General features: G+C 50.2%; 1 protein-coding gene across 1 annotated transcript in view; it reads right to left on the bottom strand.

Annotated features, from left to right (window-relative positions):
• Positions 1-13448: 13448 nt before the first annotated feature.
• gcm2 (glial cells missing transcription factor 2) overlaps positions 13449-17553 on the bottom strand; it is an 8122-nt gene continuing 4017 nt past the window's right edge. Inside the window, exons 4-8 of the mRNA XM_056434600.1 lie at positions 15859-15971; positions 14642-14767; positions 14301-14557; positions 13943-14183; positions 13449-13769 (exon numbers count right to left, since the gene is read on the bottom strand). Of these exons, the coding sequence (XP_056290575.1) occupies positions 13449-13769; positions 13943-14183; positions 14301-14557; positions 14642-14767; positions 15859-15971 (1058 nt within the window). The remainder of the gene's footprint in view (positions 13770-13942; positions 14184-14300; positions 14558-14641; positions 14768-15858; positions 15972-17553) is intronic.

The following is a 17553-nucleotide window of genomic DNA, read 5'->3' as shown; positions in this document are numbered from 1 at the left end:
TTTTTGTGTGTATGTGTTTGTGTGTTTGTGTGTATGTGTGTGTGTGTGTATGTGTGTATGTGTGTATGTGTTTGTGTGGATGTGTGTTTGTGTGTTTGTGTGTATGTGTGTGTATGTGTATGTGTTTGTGTATGTGTTTGTGTGGATGTGTGTATATGTGTGTGTGTATGTGTGTGTTTAACGATTCCTTCATTATTAACACTAATAACTGGAAAACTGATGATTGATCAGGATTTTCCAGATAGGCCCCGCCTACTGGTGGTCTGTGATTGACAACAATTTATTGTGATTGAAGCAGATTAAAGTTGTTGGTCCAGAACAGACCTGATCCACATCCGTCAGACCTGATCCGGGTCCTGGGGTCAAATCTGGACCAACAGGGACCCGGGTCACTAAGACCTGGTCCATCAGACACCTGGGATCAGTCAGACCTGATCTATTAGACGGGGACCCGGGTGAGCCCCCCCCCTCTGGCCTTCAGGTCCAGACCTGCCGGTCTGGTTCTCCTCACAGATAACGCTCATTCCTCTTCACTCAACCACGAACAGTTCCTGTTCTGTCATAACAGCAGAAGAAGAAACAACCGCTCCCTGCACAGGCCAGACCCACACTGTACCTGGTCCTGGTCCTGGTCATGGTCCTGGTCCTGGTTCTGGTTATGGTCCTGGTCCTGGTTCTGGTCATGGTCATGGTCCAAGTCCTGGTCATGGTTCTGGTCCTGGTTCTGGTTCTGGTCTTAGTCCTGGTCATGGTCCTGGTCATGGTCCTGTACCTGGTCCTGGTCCTGGTCATGGTCCTGTACCTGGTCCTGATCCTGGTCTTAGTCCTGGTCATGGTCCTGGTCCTGGTCCTGGTCCTGGTTCTGGTCTTAGTCCTGGTCATGGTTATGGTCCTGGTTACGGTCCTGGTTCTGGTTCTGGTCATGGTCCTGGTCCTGGTTCTGGTCTTAGTCCTGGTCCTGGTCTTAGTCCTGGTCATGGTCATGGTTCTGGTCTTAGTCCTGGTCATGGTTATGGTCCTGGTCATGGTCCTGGTCATGGTCTAAGTCCTGGTCATGGTCCTGGTCTAAGTCCTGGTCATGGTTCTGGTCCTGGTTCTGGTCTTAGTCCTGGTCATGGTCCTGTACCTGGTCCTGGTCATTGTCCTGGTCCTGGTCATGGTCCTGTACCTGGTCCTGATCCTGGTTCTGGTCTTAGTCCTGGTCATGGTCCTGGTCTTAGTCCTGGTCATGGTTATGGTCCTGGTTCTGGTCATGGTCCTGGTCCTGGTTCTGGTCTTAGTCCTGGTCCTGGTTCTGGTCATGGTCATGGTCCTGGTCATGGTCTAAGTCCTGGTCATGGTTCTGGTCATGGTCCTGGTCCTGTTCCTGGTCCTGATCCTGGTCCTGGTTCTGGTCTTAGTCCTGGTCATGGTCATGGTGCTGGTCATGGTCATGGTCCTGGTCAAGGTCCTGGTCCTGGTTCTGGTCATAGTTCTGGTCCTGGTCATGGTTATGGTCCTGGTTCTGGTCCTGGCCCTGGTCTTAGTCCTGGACCTGGTCCTGGTCCTGGTTATGGTCATGGTCCTGGTCCTGGTCAAGGTCCTGGTCCTGGTTCTGGTACTGGTCATGGTTCTGGTCCTGGTCATGGTTCTGGTCCTGGTTCTGGTCCTGGCCCTGGTCTTAGTCCTGGACCTTGTCCTGGTCCTGGTCCTGTACCTGGTTATGGTCATGGTCCTGGTCCTGGTCATGGTCATGGTCCTGGTCCTGGTTCTGGTCATGTTCATGGTCCTGGTCAAGGTCCTGGTCCTGGTCATGGTCTTAGTCCTGGACCTGGTCCTGGTCATGGTCCTGGTTCTGTTCCTGGTCATGGTTCTGGTCATGGTCCTGGTTCTCGTGTTTCATGTGTTTCAGGTGTTCCAGATTGTAGCAGCTTCATGGCCTCTACCCGTGGGTTTCCCCCTCCAGCACCAAGGATCAGCACAGAACCACGAGGTTTGGCTGAAAGACATGATTATTCTGTCTCACACACACACCGAGCAGACCGCAAACATGCGCCTCTGCTCCCTTCTCCCGTCCCTCCAGCTCTGCTGCCCTTTTATACAAGCAGCATCGCTGCTGACTAATTGCCAATCAGTCAGAGCAGTTGACTGATTGGCAACCAGCCAGCAGCCGAGGCCAGATTGGGGACAGCTGCCACACAGATGTTTCAGGTGTTTCAGGTGGTTCACGTGTTTCAGATGTTTCAGGTGTTTCATGTGTTTCAGATGTTTCAGATGTTTCAGGTGTTTCATGTGTTTCAGGTGGTTCATGTGTTTCACGTGTTTCAGGTGTTTCACGTGTTTCACGTGGTTCAGGTGTTTCAGGTGTTTCATGTGGTTCAGGTGTTTCATGTGTTTCATGTGTTTCAGGTGTTTCAGGTGTTTCATGTGGTTCAGGTGTTTCATGTGTTTCACGTGTTTCACGTGTTTCACGTGGTTTCATGTGTTTCACGTGGTTCAGGTGTTTCAGGTGTTTCACGTGGTTCAGGTGTCTAAGGTGTTTCATGTGTTTCACGTGTTTCAGGTGTTTCAGGTGTTTCACGTGGTTCAGGTGTTTCACGTGTTTCACGTGTTTCAGGTGTTTCACGTGTTTCATGTGGTTTCATGTGTTTCACGTGTTTCATGTGGTTCAGGTGTCTCAGGTGTTTCATGTGTTTCACATGTTTCACGTGTTTCAGGTGTTTCATGTGGTTCAGGTGTTTCACGTGTTTCAGGTGTTTCACGTGGTTCAGGTGTTTCAGGTGTTTCACGTGGTTCAGGTGTCTCAGGTGTTTCATGTGTTTCACGTGTTTCAGGTGTTTCACGTGGTTCAGGTGTTTCACGTGTTTCACGTGTTTCAGGTGTTTCACGTGTTTCATGTGGTTTCATGTGTTTCACGTGTTTCATGTGGTTCATGTGGTTCAGGTGTTTCAGGTGTTTCACGTGTTTCATGTGGTTCAGGTGTCTCAGGTGTTTCATGTGTTTCACATGTTTCACGTGTTTCAGGTGTTTCATGTGGTTCAGGTGTTTCAGGTGTTTCACGTGGTTCAGGTGTCTCAGGTGTTTCATGTGTTTCACATGTTTCACGTGTTTCACGTGGTTTCATGTGTTTCACGTGTTTCAGGTGTTTCACGTGGTTCAGGTGTTTCAGGTGTTTCACGTGGTTCAGGTGTCTCAGGTGTTTCATGTGTTTCACGTGTTTCAGGTGTTTCAGGTGTTTCACGTGTTTCACGTGTTTCAGGTGTTTCACGTGTTTCATGTGGTTTCATGTGTCTCAGTGTCTCAGGTGTTTCATGTGTTTCACATGTTTCACGTGTTTCAGGTGTTTCATGTGGTTCAGGTGTTTCAGGTGTTTCACGTGTTTCACGTGGTTCAGGTGTCTCAGGTGTTTCATGTGTTTCACATGTTTCACGTGTTTCAGGTGTTTCATGTGGTTCAGGTGTTTCAGGTGTTTCTGGTGTTACCGTGGAGCTAGTTTATGTTAGCGTGGTTGCTCCGCTGGGTCGAAACATCAAAGACACCAGCATGTTGCTGCTGGCGGGCGGCCATGACGGTCTTCATGCCTACGTGATGTTTGTCTCTCCTGACAGCGTGATGAAGAGGAGATGAAGAGGAGATGAAGAGCAGATAGAGAGGAGGGAGGGGATGATGAGGAGGACAGATTAAAGGAAACAGGTACAACTGGTTGGGATCCAAATAAACAACCAAAGGTCGGCTTCATGTTCCCTCGAGGAGGAAGAGTGATTCCTTCATGTTCCCTAGAGGAGGAAGAGGGATTCCTTCATGTTCCCTATAGGAGGAAGAGGGATTCCTTCATGTTCCCTAGAGGAGGAAGAGGGATTCCTTCATGTTCCCTAGAGGAGGAAGAGGGATTCCTTCATGTTCCCTAGAGGAGGAAGAGGGATTCCTTCATGTTCCCTATAGGAGGAAGAGGGATTCCTTCATGTTCCCTAGAGGAGGAAGAGTGATTCCTTCATGTTCCCTAGAGGAGGAAGAGGGATTCCTTCATGTTCCCTAGAGGAGGAAGAGTGATTCCTTCATGTTCCCTAGAGGAGGAAGAGGGATTCCTTCATGTTCCCTAGAGGAGGAAGAGTGATTCCTTCATGTTCCCTAGAGGAGGAAGAGTGATTCCTTCATGTTCCCTAGAGGAGGAAGAGGGATTCCTTCATGTTCCCTAGAGGAGGAAGAGTGATTCCTTCATGTTCCCTAGAGGAGGAAGAGTGATTCCTTCATGTTCCCTAGAGGAGGAAGAGGGATTCCTTCATGTTCCCTAGAGGAGGAAGAGTAATACGTTCTGCTCTGATACTTTCAGACTGAAGTCCTCCATGTTTCTATTGTTAATCACCTGTTGTTGTTGTTGTTGTTGTTGTTGTGCTCAGTTCTCCTCCTCTTCCTCGTGTTGATGGGTTCATGATGTCATGTCCGTCTCACTTCCTCTCTCCTCAGGTTGAATCCTGAGTCACAGAGTATCCTGATGATAGTGATCAGCGTACTGTCCCTTTAAGAAGAGCAGTCTGTGTGAGCCCTGCTGATAAGGGTTCTCACGGCACACACACACACACACTCTAACACACACACACACACACACTCTCACACACACACTCACACACACACACACACACACACACTCTAACACACACACACACACACATGTGTATTATCTCATCTTGTTTCTAAAGTTGCTTCTTTGGCTTTGAAGCTGATTTTTACATTTATTTCTGCAGCAGTGATTATTTATACGGGCCCCCCATGCCCCCCCCATGCCCCCTCCATGCCCCCCCCCCCATTACCCCTCATGCCCCTTATCACCCCCATGCCCCCATCATGCCCCCATCACCCCCATCACCCATCATGCCCCCATCACCCCCATGCCCTCCATGCCCCCATTACCCCTCATGCCCCTTATCACCCCCATGCCCCTCCATGCCCCCATCACCCACCATGCCCCATCACCCCCATGCCCCCATTACCCCTCATGCCCATCACCCCCATGCCCCCATGCCCCCCATTACCCCTCATGCCCCCATCACCCCCATGCCCCCATTACCCCTCATGCCCCCATCACCCATCATGCCCATCACCCCATGCCCTCCATGCCCCCATTACCCCTCATGCCCCCTTATCACCCCCATGCCTCCATGCCCCCCATTACCCCTCATGCCCCACTTATCACCCCCATGCCCCCATCACCCCCATGCCCCCCACCCCTCATGCCCCCATCACCCCCATGCCCCCATTACCCCTCATGCCCCCTTATCACCCATCATGCCCCCATCACCCCCATGCCCCCCATTACCCCTCATGCCCCCTTATCACCCACCATGCCCCCCATCACCCCATGCTCCCCATCACCCTCATGCCCCCTTATCACCCCCATGCCCCATCACCCTCATGCCCCCTTATCACCCCATGCCCCCCCATCACCCCTCATGCCCCTATGCCCCGCCCCCCTTTCCAGCTGCAAATACAAAATATACAAAAGTTTTCAACTCAACAAATAAGACTGAACTCATCTTATTTATTAAGTTATATATATATATATATATAACTATATATAAAACTATATCGATATATATAGTTATATACTTTATATATATAGATAACTATATATAAATAGTTATATACTGTATATATAGATATATATAACTATATATATAGATAACTATACAGTATATAGTTATATATAACTATATATATAGTTATATAGATATATATAACTATATATATAGATAACTATATATATACATATATATATAAATACATATATATATATACATATATTCACTAATGAAGACCACGCCTGCAGTGATACGAGTTTCCAGTTGGTTTATTGTGAAATAAATGAATGAAGGGATAATTATGTCTGGAACGAGAAGGGTCGTGAAGAGCGGGTTGGAGGTGCTATTGGAGACTGCTGGCGTCTGGTGGTTAGAGGGAGGGGGTGGAGACTCGTGGGTGGGGGTTGTCTCTTCTGAAGCTCTGGCGGTGCAGAGTCCCCCGTTGTTCCCGTCGTCCTGTCGTAGAGAAATGGGAAGACAAGAACGTGGTCGGGAGGGAGGGATGTCGCCGCTGAGACGAAGAGGGCGTGAATAGGTGTGACGTGTTTAAGTACCGTCGGCTCGAATGATTGGCTGAATGAGGGGCGTGGTCTCCCCTCCTGAACTATGTTCTGTGAAACCTCATTATATATATACATATATATATACACTACCGTTCAAAAGTTTGGGGTCACTGAGAAATGTATTTATTCTTCAAAGTAAAGCTGTTTTTTCAATAAAGATAACATTAATCATAAATACCCTCTCCACATTGTTAATGTGGTAAATGACTCTTCTAGGTGAAACGTCTGGTTTCTAATGACATATCTCCAGAGGTGTATAGAGGCCCATTTCATCATCACTCCAGTGTTCTGATGGTACATTGTGTTATCGCCTTAGGAGACTAATGTCTGATTAGAAAACCCTTGTGCAATTATGCTAGCACAGCTGAAAACAGTTATGCTGGTGATATAAGCTACAACTGGCCTTCCTTTGAGCTTGAAGTTTGAAGAACAAAATTAATACTTCAAATATGAATCATTATTTCTAACCTTGTCAATGTCTTGACTATATGTTCTATGAAATGTTCAATTCATTTATAAATAAAAGTGAGTTTTCATGGAAGACACGAAATTGTCTGGGTGACCCCAAACTTTTGAACGGTAGTGTATATATATATATATAGTCATGTGCGGACATTATAGGGTTAATCCTGACACTGTTTTGATGGGCAAAGAGAACAACCAATCAGAGGTACTGAAGATGATATGTGACAAATAAAGTTTTGCTTCTGACAGCGAGAGGCAGTGTTGCCAGGTCCGCGGTTTTCCCGCGGAATTGGGCTACTTTTGAAGTGTTGCCGCGGATTGAAATTTTTGTCCGCTGGTTCGGGTAGACCTATTTTGCATGCAAATTACATGAATATCTTTAAATAAAAATCCATATTTTAAATGAAATAATTTATTTATACCAAAATCCTACCAAACTGACTCCAGATCAGCATGTACACACATGGACATGGGACACGCTCACATACACGCACTTTAATAGCAGTGTATATGGTTTGGCACGGGCATATTTTGAGTTCTGATATTGGGCTGGTTTTTGGGCTGGTTTTGATTGGCCATTGGGCTGGTTTTGTGACACAGACCTGGCAACCCTGGCGAGAGTTCCACTGAAACAAAGTGACGCCCCACGGTCTTCATTCCTCCGTCATTATATTCCCGGTAACACCGGGTAAACAGCCGGGACCGCTGGACACCAGCACACCTGCTAGCAGACTGTCACGCTCGTAGCTCGTAGCTAGCACTAGCTACGAGCTAGCTTAAACATGGTTATAATGGCTAATTTGTTATTTCTTGGGCTACTTTTATGAATGCAAGACTTGCAATAAACGTTCCGGTACTAATCTGAGTTACGGCTGCTCGTCATCATCGGTCTCCCCGTGTTCAGGGGACCGGTGACGGCCTCCCCGTCGCGCCCAGCCTGACGCTGGTGTGCTCGGCCTCACGCCGTCACACACGGCCACGCCTCCGCTGTCAGAGTTACATATGATAGGCTCGCAACCTGCTGACAGGGCGGAGTCACCTGAGAAGTTCACAACAATAGTTTTTTTCAATTTCAATCGGCTCAGGCACCGGAAGGAAGCACCGGAATGTGCGTTGCGTTTCGGTCCGGGTAATACCGGTTGTATTGGAACCGGTACCACATTGGCACCGGTTTCCGATACCCAACCCTACTGGAGAGACGAGGCCGGAAGACACGAGCAAGAGGAGGCTGAAGAAAAGGGACATGAAACCAACTCTGGACATCTCTTACAACAGAGAGATGCATGGAGAGAGTCTGTAGGGAAGAAGAAACCACTGAAAGAGTCTGTAGGGAATAACCAACCACTGAAAGAGTCTGTAGGGAAGAACCAACCAACCACTGAGAGAGGTTGTAGAGAAGAACCGACCACTGAAAGAGTCTGTCGGGAAGAACCAACCACTGAGAGAGTCTGTAGGGAAGAACCAACCACTGAGAGAGTCTGTAGGGAAGAACCAACCACTGAGAGAGTCTGTAGGTAAGAACCAACCACTGAAAGAGTCTGTAGGGAAGAACCAACCACTGAGAGAGGTTGTAGGGAAGAACCAACCAACCACTGAGAGAGGTTGGTGAGAAGAACCAACCAACCACTGAGAGAGGTTGTCGGGAAGAACCAACCAACCACTGAGAGAGGTTGTCGGGAAGAACCAACCAACCACTGAGAGAGGTTGGTGAGAAGAACCAACCAACCACTGAGAGAGGTTGTAGAGAAGAACCAACCACTGAGAGAGGTTGTAGAGAAGAACCAACCACTGAGAGAGGTTGGTGAGAAGAACCAACCAACCACTGAGAGAGGTTGTAGAGAAGAACCAACCACTGAGAGAGGTTGTAGAGAAGAACCAACCAACCACTGAGAGAGTAAAGTAAAAAATCGCAAAATCAAGCAAAAAACGCCCCAAAACGGCCAACTTTGGTGAATTATTGTAGCGCCCCCTATTGATCAAATTGCACGAAATTGGCTGTGTATGTTCCAGGATGCATTCTGCACATATTCTGTAAGATTTGATTATTTTGTCCAAATAGTGTTGAGGTTATGAGCATTACAAAACAAGATACGCCCCTAAAATGAGATATTCCAAAAAGGATGATAGATCCTAGGTCATATAGCTTCAATCATCATTATCTCCAATAGGATTGGTATGAATTGGACCCAGGATGTCGGAGAAAACTCCAATTATGTGTTTTTCACAAAATTCAAAATGGCGGAAAATGTAAGAAGGCGGACCTTAGGGCTCTGAGAGGCTTTTTTGTAGAACTGGTCCAAGTGGACTTGTATAACGAATTTCAAGTCAATTGAACATACTGGGTGAGGGGCGTCGCCGGTCAAACTTTGAGGGGGCGCTAGAGAGCAATTTCTGAAAGCCGATTTTCGAGGTCCATGTCATCCGTCTATTTTCACCAAGCCTGACGAGCGTGCCAAATTTGGTGAGTTTTGGGGTCTGATCTGAACCCCAATATGCGCCCAATGTTCAAAAATAAGAAGCGGAACAATTTCAAGAGGGTCCTTCGGACAGACTTGGTCTGTCGCTCGGACACTAATTAAGATTTAAATGATCACTGATGAAGATGAGGCATGAACAGACACTCCATTACCCAGAATGCTTTGGGGAAAACAGGAAGTATGATGCCAGTTCTCTCTCTCTCTCCCTCTCTCTCTCTCTCTCTCTCCCTCTCCCTCTCTCTCTCTCTCTTTGTTGTAAATCACAAGCATGTAGCATCAAATTGAAAATATCCATTAGTGCGGAGCCACATCAGAGTGAGGGGACGGATGGATGGATGAAAGGATGGGTGGATGGGGGAAGAGGGGAAGAAGGGAAGAGGGGAAGAGGGGGAGCAGATGTGCCGTTGTTTGTAAAAGTATCTCATGTCAGATGTTGATTCATTGAGGAGGAAAAATAATGTGAAGGAGCATGGCAGGAGGATCTGTCTCACCTGGTGGTGTCTCACCTGGTGGTGTCTCCTCTGGTGGTGTTTCCTCTGGTGGTGTCTCACCTGATGGTGTCTCCTCTGGTGGTGTCTCACCTGGTGGTGTCTCACCTGGTGGTGTCTCCTCTGGTGGTGTCTCACCTGGTGGTGTCTCCTCTGGTGGTGTCTCCTCTGGTGGTGTCTCCTCTGGTGGTGTCTCACCTGGTGGTGTCTCCTCTGGTGGTGTCTCCTCTGGTGGTGTCTCACCTGGTGGTGTCTCCTCTGGTGGTGTCTCCTCTGGTGGTGTCTCACCTGGTGGTGTCTCCTCTGGTGGTGTCTCCTCTGGTGGTGTCTCACCTGGTGGTGTCTCCTCTGGTGGTGTCTCCTCTGGTGGTGTCTCCTCTGGTGGTGTCTCACCTGGTGGTGTCTCACCTGGTGGTGTCTCCTGTGTTCTGGGTGATGGAGGTCTTTGAGGTTCACGCTGAGGACAGAACAACTTTTCCTGTTCTGACGTGTTCTTGTCAAAACAACGTGTTACTCATCCAGACTGAGACCACCAGACCGGATCCCCTAACCCTTCAGCCACATCTCAACAGACTGGGGGTTTGTTGTCACGTGACATCACGTCTTCACTTCTGGGGACCCTAAAGGAAGTGACACACCTCACGTCTGGGGACCCTAAAGGAAGTGACACACCTCACTTCTGGGGACACTATAGGAAGTGACACACCTTACTTCTGGGGATCCTATAGGAAGTGACACACCTCACTTCTGGGGACCCTAAAGGAAGTGACACACCTCACTTCTGGGGACCCTAAAGGAAGTGACACACCTCACTTCTGGGGATCCTAAAGGAAGTGACACACCTCACTTCTGGGGACCCTAAAGGAAGTGACACACCTCACTTCTGGGGACCCTAAAGGAAGTGACACACCTCACTTCTGGGGACCCTAAAGGAAGTGACACACCTCACTTCTGGGGATCCTAAAGGAAGTGACACACCTCACTTCTGGGGACCCTAAAGGAAGTGACACACCTCACTTCTGGGGATCCTAAAGGAAGTGACACACCTCACTTCTGGGGATCCTAAAGGAAGTGACACACCTCACTTCTGGGGATCCTAAAGGAGTGACACACCACTTCTGGGGATCCTAAAGGAAGTGACACACTCACTTCTGGGACCTTTTTAACATCTCACTTTATTCTCATTACAATCTGATGTTTTTAAGTAAGAGCTTGAAAAGAATCTTCTTTGGGAATGAAGATCTTCAAGAGGTTTCTCATGGGCCCAAGTTCTGCTTCAGTTGGAGTTTCGTCCTGATAATCCAAATCCTGTCGGCTGCTGAACCGTCCAGGAGGTCAGGAGGTCTGTTTTCCACCACGGATGTCCATGAACCTGTGTTGTCATGGTAATAGTTACAGTAGCAGCATGTGTTGGGGTAGGTGTAGCAGTACGTGTGGGGTAGGTGTAGCAGTATGTGTGGGGTAGGTGTAGCAGTATGTGTGGGGTAGGTGTAGCAGTACGTGTGGGGTAGGTGTAGTAGTTTGTGTGGGGTAGGTGTAGCAGTACGTGTGGGGTAGGTGTAGCAGTATGTGTGGGGTAGGTGTAGCAGTACATGTGGGGGTAGGTGTAGCAGTATGTGTGGGGTAGGTGTAGCAGATGTGGGGTGGTGTGCAGACGTGTGGGGTAGGTGTAGCAGCACGTGTGGGGTAGGTGTAGCAGCATGTGGGGTAGGTGTAGCAATGCATGTGTGGGGTAGGTGTAGCATCGTGTGGGGTAGGTGTAGCAGCATGTGGGGTAGGTGTAGCAGTATGTGTGGGGTAGGTGCAATGCGTGTGGGGTAGGTGTGCAGCACGTGTGGGGTAGGTGTAGCAGTGCGTGTGGGGTGGGTGTAGCAGCAGTGTGGGGTGGGTGTAGCAGCATGTGGGTAGGTGTAGCAGTATGTGGGGTGTAGGTGGCAGCACGTGTGGGGTAGGTGTAGCAGTACGTGTGGGGTAGGTGTAGCAGTATGTGGGGGTAGGTGCAGCATGTTGGGGTAGGTGTAGCAGTGCGTGGGGTGGTGTTAGCAGTGTGGGGTAGGTGTAGCAGTACGTGTGGGGTAGGTGTAGCAGTACGTGTGGGGTAGGTGTAGCAGTATGTGTGGGGTAGGTGTAGCAGTATGTGTGGGGTAGGTGTAGCAGTACGTGTGGGGTAGGTGTAGCAGTATGTGTTGGGGTAGGTGTAGCAGTACGTGTTGGGGTAGGTGGCAGATGTGGGGTAGGTGTAGCAATGCGTGTGGGGTAGGTGTAGCAGTATGTGTGGGGTAGGTGTAGCAGTACGTGTGGGGTAGGTGTAGCAATGTGTGGGGTAGGTGTAGCAGTATGTGTGGGGTAGGTGTAGCAGTACGTGTGGGGTAGGTGTAGCAGTACGTGTGGGGTAGGTGTAGCAGTACGTGTGGGGTAGGTGTAGCAGTGTGGGGTAGGTGTAGCATCACGTGGGGTAGGTGTAGCAGCGTGTGGGGTAGGTGTAGCAGTGTGGGTAGGTGTAGCAGTATGTGTGTAGGTGTAGCAGTATGTGTGGGGTAGGTGTAGCAGTACGTGTGGGGTAGGTGTAGCAGTATGTGTGGGGTAGGTGTAGCAGTACGTGTGGGGTAGGTGTAGCAGTATGTGTGGGGTAGGTGTAGCAGTACGTGTGGGGTAGGTGTAGCAGTATGTGTGGGGTAGGTGTAGCAGTATGTGTGGGGTAGGTGTAGCAGTACGTGTGGGGTAGGTGTAGCAGTACGTGTGGGGTAGGTGTAGCAGTACGTGTTGGGGTAGGTGTAGCAGCGTGTGGGCAGGTGTAGCAGCACGTGTGGGGTGGGTGTGGCAGTGTGTGTGGGGTGGTGTGGCAGTGTGTGGGGCAGGTGTAGCAGTACGTGTGGTAGGTGTAGCAGTACGTGTGGGGTAGGTGTAGCAGTGCGTGTGGGGTAGGTGTAGCAGTATGTGGGGTAGGTGTAGCAGTGCGTGTGGGGTAGGTGTAGCAGTGCGTGTGGGGCAGGTGTAGCAGCGTGTGGGGTGGTGTAGCAGCACGTGTGGGGTGGGTGTAGCAGTGCGTGTGGGGTAGGTGTGCAGCACGTGTGGGGTAGGTGCAGCAGCATGTGTTGGGTAGGTGTAGCAGCACGTGTGGGGTAGGTGTGGCAACGTGTTGGGGTAGGTGTAGCAGTACGTGTGGGTAGGTGGCAGCAGTGTGGGGTAGGTGCAGCAACGCAGGGTGAGGTGTAGCATGTGTGGGTAGGTGTGGCAGCACGTGTTGGGGTAGGTGTGGCAGTACGTGTGGGGTAGGTGTAGCAGCACGTGTTGGGTGGGTGTGGCAGCATGTGTGGGGTAGGTGTGCAGCGTGTTGGGGTAGGTGTAGCAGTACGTGTTGGGGTAGGTGTAGCAGTACGTGTTGGGGTAGGTGTAGCAGTACGTGTGGGGTAGGTGTAGCAGTACGTGTGGGGTAGGTGTAGCAGTACGTGTGGGGTAGGTGTAGCAGTACGTGTGGGGTAGGTGTAGCAGTACGTGTTGGGGTAGGTGTAGCAGTACGTGTTGGGGTAGGTGTAGCAGTACGTGTGGGGTAGGTGTAGCAGAACGTGTTGGGGTAGGTAGCAGTACGTGTTGGGGTAGGTGTAGCAGTACGTGTTGGGGTAGGTGTAGCAGTACGTGTTGGGGTAGGTGTAGCAGTACGTGTTGGGGTAGGTGTAGCAGTACGTGTTGGGGTAGGTGTAGCAGTACGTGTTGGGGTAGGTGTAGCAGTATGTGTGGGGTAGGTGTAGCAGTACGTGTTGGGGTAGGTGTAGCAGTACGTGTTGGGGTAGGTGTAGCAGTACGTGTTGGGGTAGGTGTAGCAGTATGTGTGGGGTAGGTGTAGCAGTACGTGTGGGGTAGGTGTAGCAGTACGTGTGGGGTAGGTGGGGTAGGCGGTGCTCAGTACTCGTCGTAGCGGTACGAGGTGGGGTAGGTGGGGTAGCGGTAGTCGTAGCCATCGCACCGCTCTGTTTTGGTCTGCAGAGGTTCGGGCTGGAACGACAGAGACTTGATGACTCCACCCGACTCCTCCGTCACCTTCACCTCGGTGGAGTATGAGGAAGAGGAGGGATCCTCCAGCAGGGCGGAGCAACCGGGGAGGCCTGGAGCTTTAGGAGGAGCACAGGACTGGTAGGAAGGGAGCGCCGCAGGAGGCTTCGGACACGGCTGGTAGGACACCTGAGGAGGACCAGAACAGGTGTTACACGGCTGGTAGGACACCTGAGGAGGACCAGAACGCCTGGCCTACCAAACCACATGTTCAGTCTACAAAGAAACCAGAAGCAGATGAAGCATTAAGATGTCTTACGATCTGCTAGTCCAGCCAATAAGAAGCGAGCAGGCTCCTGAGATCACAGCTGGAGGTCTGGACCCTCCTGGTGAACTGGACTCACCTTGGTTGTCGTGGTGATGATGGTCTGCAATGCGGCAGGGGACCCAGGAGCGTTGCTGGGGTAGCGGCACGGGTACTCTGCGCTGTAGTAGTGGTGGTTGTCGCTGTAGGGGGCGGAGCTCTTCAGAAGCTCCTTCCAGCCTGCAGGAGCCTTGGTCTGGGAATCGAAGGAGGCGCAGGGGGAGGAGAAAGGAGCCGACGAGGAGGTGGAGGATGAGGAGGAGCCCAGGACCGGAGCCACCCTGCACAGAAACCAGGATCCAGATCAAACCAGTCTGGACTGTCAAGGTTTACCCTCATCTGGATCAGACCGGTATAGACTGCTCTGTCGTGGTCTGGATCTGGTTCGGGAGGCTGACCTTGGGTCACAGAGGTCAGCCGTCATGGGATATGAAGGCGAGGTCAAGTATCCCTGGAACTCGTAGCCGGGCCGGCCCATGTAGAGCCTGGGATTGGCTGGTTTCTGCAGTGTGGGTGGGGCCTCTCCTAGTGCATTGTGGGGGTTGTAGTAGGGCTCTGGGCTCTGGAATGCTGGGTAATGCGGCGGGAAGTTGGGCTCAATGAAGGAGATTCTGTCTGATGGATCGACACAGGAGACGAGGGCCGGGCCCAGAGCCTGAACCCGGAAACAACAAACAAACAAATCAGTAAACAACAACAACAACAGCAACATCCAGCTGTTGTTGTTTACGTTGTCGACCTGCGTGTCCACGAGGCGTCTCTTGGGCGTGAACGGCGGCGAGTTGACTCGTCTCTTCACCGAGCTCCTTCTGGCTTCGGTCTCCGACTTGGACTCTGGTCTGGGATGATCGTGGACCCCTTTAGCCTGACAACAACAACAACAACAACAACAACAGTCAATAAAATACAAGACTCACGTCTCACTTGTCTCACGTCTCTCTCATGTCTCTTGTCTCATGTCTCTTGTCTCATGTCTCTTGTCTCTGTCTCTTGTCTCATGTCTCTTGTCTCATGTCTCTTGTCTCATGTCTCTTGTCTCATGTCTCTTGTCTCATGTCTCTTGTCTCTGTCTCTTGTCTCTGTCTCATGTCTCTTGTCTCATGTCTCTTGTCTCATGTCTCTTGTCTCATGTCTCTTGTCTCTTGTCTCATGTCTCATGTCTCTTGTCTGTCTCTTGTCTCTGTCTCTTGTCTCTTGTCTCATGTCTCTGTCTCATGTCTGTCTCTTGTCTCTGTCTCTTGTCTCATGTCTCTGTCTCATGTCTGTCGCTTGTCTCTGTCTCTTGTCTCTTGTCTCATGTCTCATGTCTCTGTCTCTTGTCTATTGTCTATTGTCTCATGTCTCTTGTCTCATGTCTCTTGTCTCTGTCTCTTGTCTCTTGTCTCATGTCTCTTGTATCTGTCTCTTGTCTCTGTCTCTTGTCTCTTGTCTATTGTCTCATGTCTCTTGTCTCATGTCTCTTGTCTCTGTCTCTTGTATCTGTCTCTTGTCTCTGTCTCATGTCTCTTGTCTCATGTCTCTGTCTCTTGTCTCTGTCTCTTGTCTATTGTCTCTTGTCTCATGTCTCTTGTCTCTGTCTCTTGTATCTGTCTCTTGTCTCTGTCTCTGTCTCTTGTCTCTGTCTCATGTCTCTTGTCTCATGTCTCATGTCTCTGTCTCTTGTCTCTGTCTCATGTATCTTGTCTCATGTCTCTTGTCTCTGTCTCTTGTCTCATGTCTCTTGTCTCTGTCTCATGTCTCTGTCTCTTGTCTCTTGCCTCTGTCTCTTGTCTCATGTCTCTTGCCCATGTCTCATGTCGCTTGTCTCTTGTCTCATGTCTCTGTCTCATGTCTCTGGTCTCTTGTCTCTGTCTCTTGTCTCCTGTCTCTTGTCTCAGTCTCTTGTCTCTTGTCTCATGTTTCTTGTCTCTTGTCTCCGGTCTCTTGTCTCATGTCTCTGAAGGTCGAGGAGCACACCTGGAAGAAGATGGCCTTTCCATCCACCCTCCAGAAGTTGGTGACGGGGTAACCGCTGTGACCGCGACACGGCAGCAGCTCCAGGCCGGCGCCGCAGCTCGGACACAGCTTCTCTGAAACACAATGAGCCCCGTCAGGTGGAGCGGGTGGAGGACAGGTGAAGGGTGGGAACAGGTGGAGGGCAGTGGAAAGCGGTGTAGGTGGTGCAGATGGTGTAGGTGGTGTAGGCAGTGTAGGTGGTGTATGTGGTGTACGTGGTGTAGGTGGTGTATGTGGTGCGGGTGGTGTAGTTGGTGTACGTGGTGCAGTTGGTGTAGGTGGTGTATGCGGTGCGGGTGGTGTAGTTGGTGTATGTGGTGTATGTGGTGCGGGTGGTGCGGGTGGTGTAGTTGGTGTATGTGGTGTATGTGGTGCGGGTGGTATAGGTGGTGCAGGTAGTGTAGTTTGTGTATGCTGTGTACGTGGTGTGGGTGGTGTATGTGGTGTAGGTGGTATATGTGATGTAGGTGGTGCAGATAGTGTAGGTGGTGTATGTGATGTAGGTGGTGTAGGGTGTGTACGTGGTGTAGGTGGTGTAGGTGGTGTATGCTGTGTGCATGGTGTGGGTGGTGTATGTGGTGTAGGTGGTGTATGTGATGTAGGTGGTGTACGTGGTGGTGTGGTGTGTGGTGGTGTATGGTGTATGGTGTAGGTGGTGTAGGTGGTGTATGCTGTGTGCATGGTGTGGGTGGTGTATGTGGTGTAGGTGGTGTATGTGATGTAGGTGGTGTACGTGGTGTGGGTGGTGTATGTGGTGTATGTGATGTAGGTGATGTATGTGGTGCAGGTGGTGTATGTGGTGTAGGTGGTGTAGGTGGTGTATGTGGTGTAGGTGATGTAGGTGGTGTATGTGGTGTAGGTGGTGTAGGTGGTGTATGTGATGTAGGTGGTGTGTATGTGATGTATGTGGTGTAGGTGGTGTATGTGGTGTAGGTGGTGTAGGTGGTGTAGGTGGTGTATGTGGTGTAGGTGGTGTAGGTGGTGTATGTGGTGTAGGTGGTGTATGTGGTGTAGGTGTATGTGGTGTAGGTGGTGTAGGTGGTGTAGGTGGTGTATGTGGTGTATGTGGTGTAGGTGGTGTATGTGGTGTATGTGGTGTATGTGGTGTATGTGGTGTAGGTGGTGCAGGTGGTGTATGTGATGCATGTGGTGTATGTGGTGTATGTGGTGTATGTGATGTAGGTGGTGTATGTGATGTAGGTGGTGTATGTGGTGTTGGTGGTGTATGTGATGTATGTGATGTAGGTGGTGTATGTGATGTAGGTGGTGTATGTGATGTATGTGATGTAGGTGGTGTATGTGGTGTATGTGGTGTATGTGATGTAGGTGGTGTAGGTGTGGTGTATGTGATGTAGGTGGTGTATGTGGTGTATGTGGTGTATGTGATGTAGGTGGTGTATGTGGTGTAGGTGGTGTATGTGGTGTAGGTGGTGGTGTAGGTGGTGTATGTGGTGGTATGTGGTGTATGTGGTGTAGGTGGTGTATGTGATGTAGGTGGTGTATGTATGTGATGTAGGTGGTGTAGGTGGTGTATGTGGTGTAGGTGGTGTATGTGGTGTATGTGGTGTAGGTGGTGTATGTGATGTATGTGGTGTATGTGGTGTATGTGGTGTATGTGGTGTATGTGGTGTATGTGGTGTATGTGATGTATGTGGT

Source organism: Pseudoliparis swirei, chromosome 16 (genome assembly GCF_029220125.1).
Source record: "Pseudoliparis swirei isolate HS2019 ecotype Mariana Trench chromosome 16, NWPU_hadal_v1, whole genome shotgun sequence".
Lineage (NCBI taxonomy): Eukaryota > Metazoa > Chordata > Actinopteri > Perciformes > Liparidae > Pseudoliparis > Pseudoliparis swirei.
Note: the sequence above shows the minus strand (reverse complement) of the source record. Positions and strands in the feature narration are given on the sequence as shown.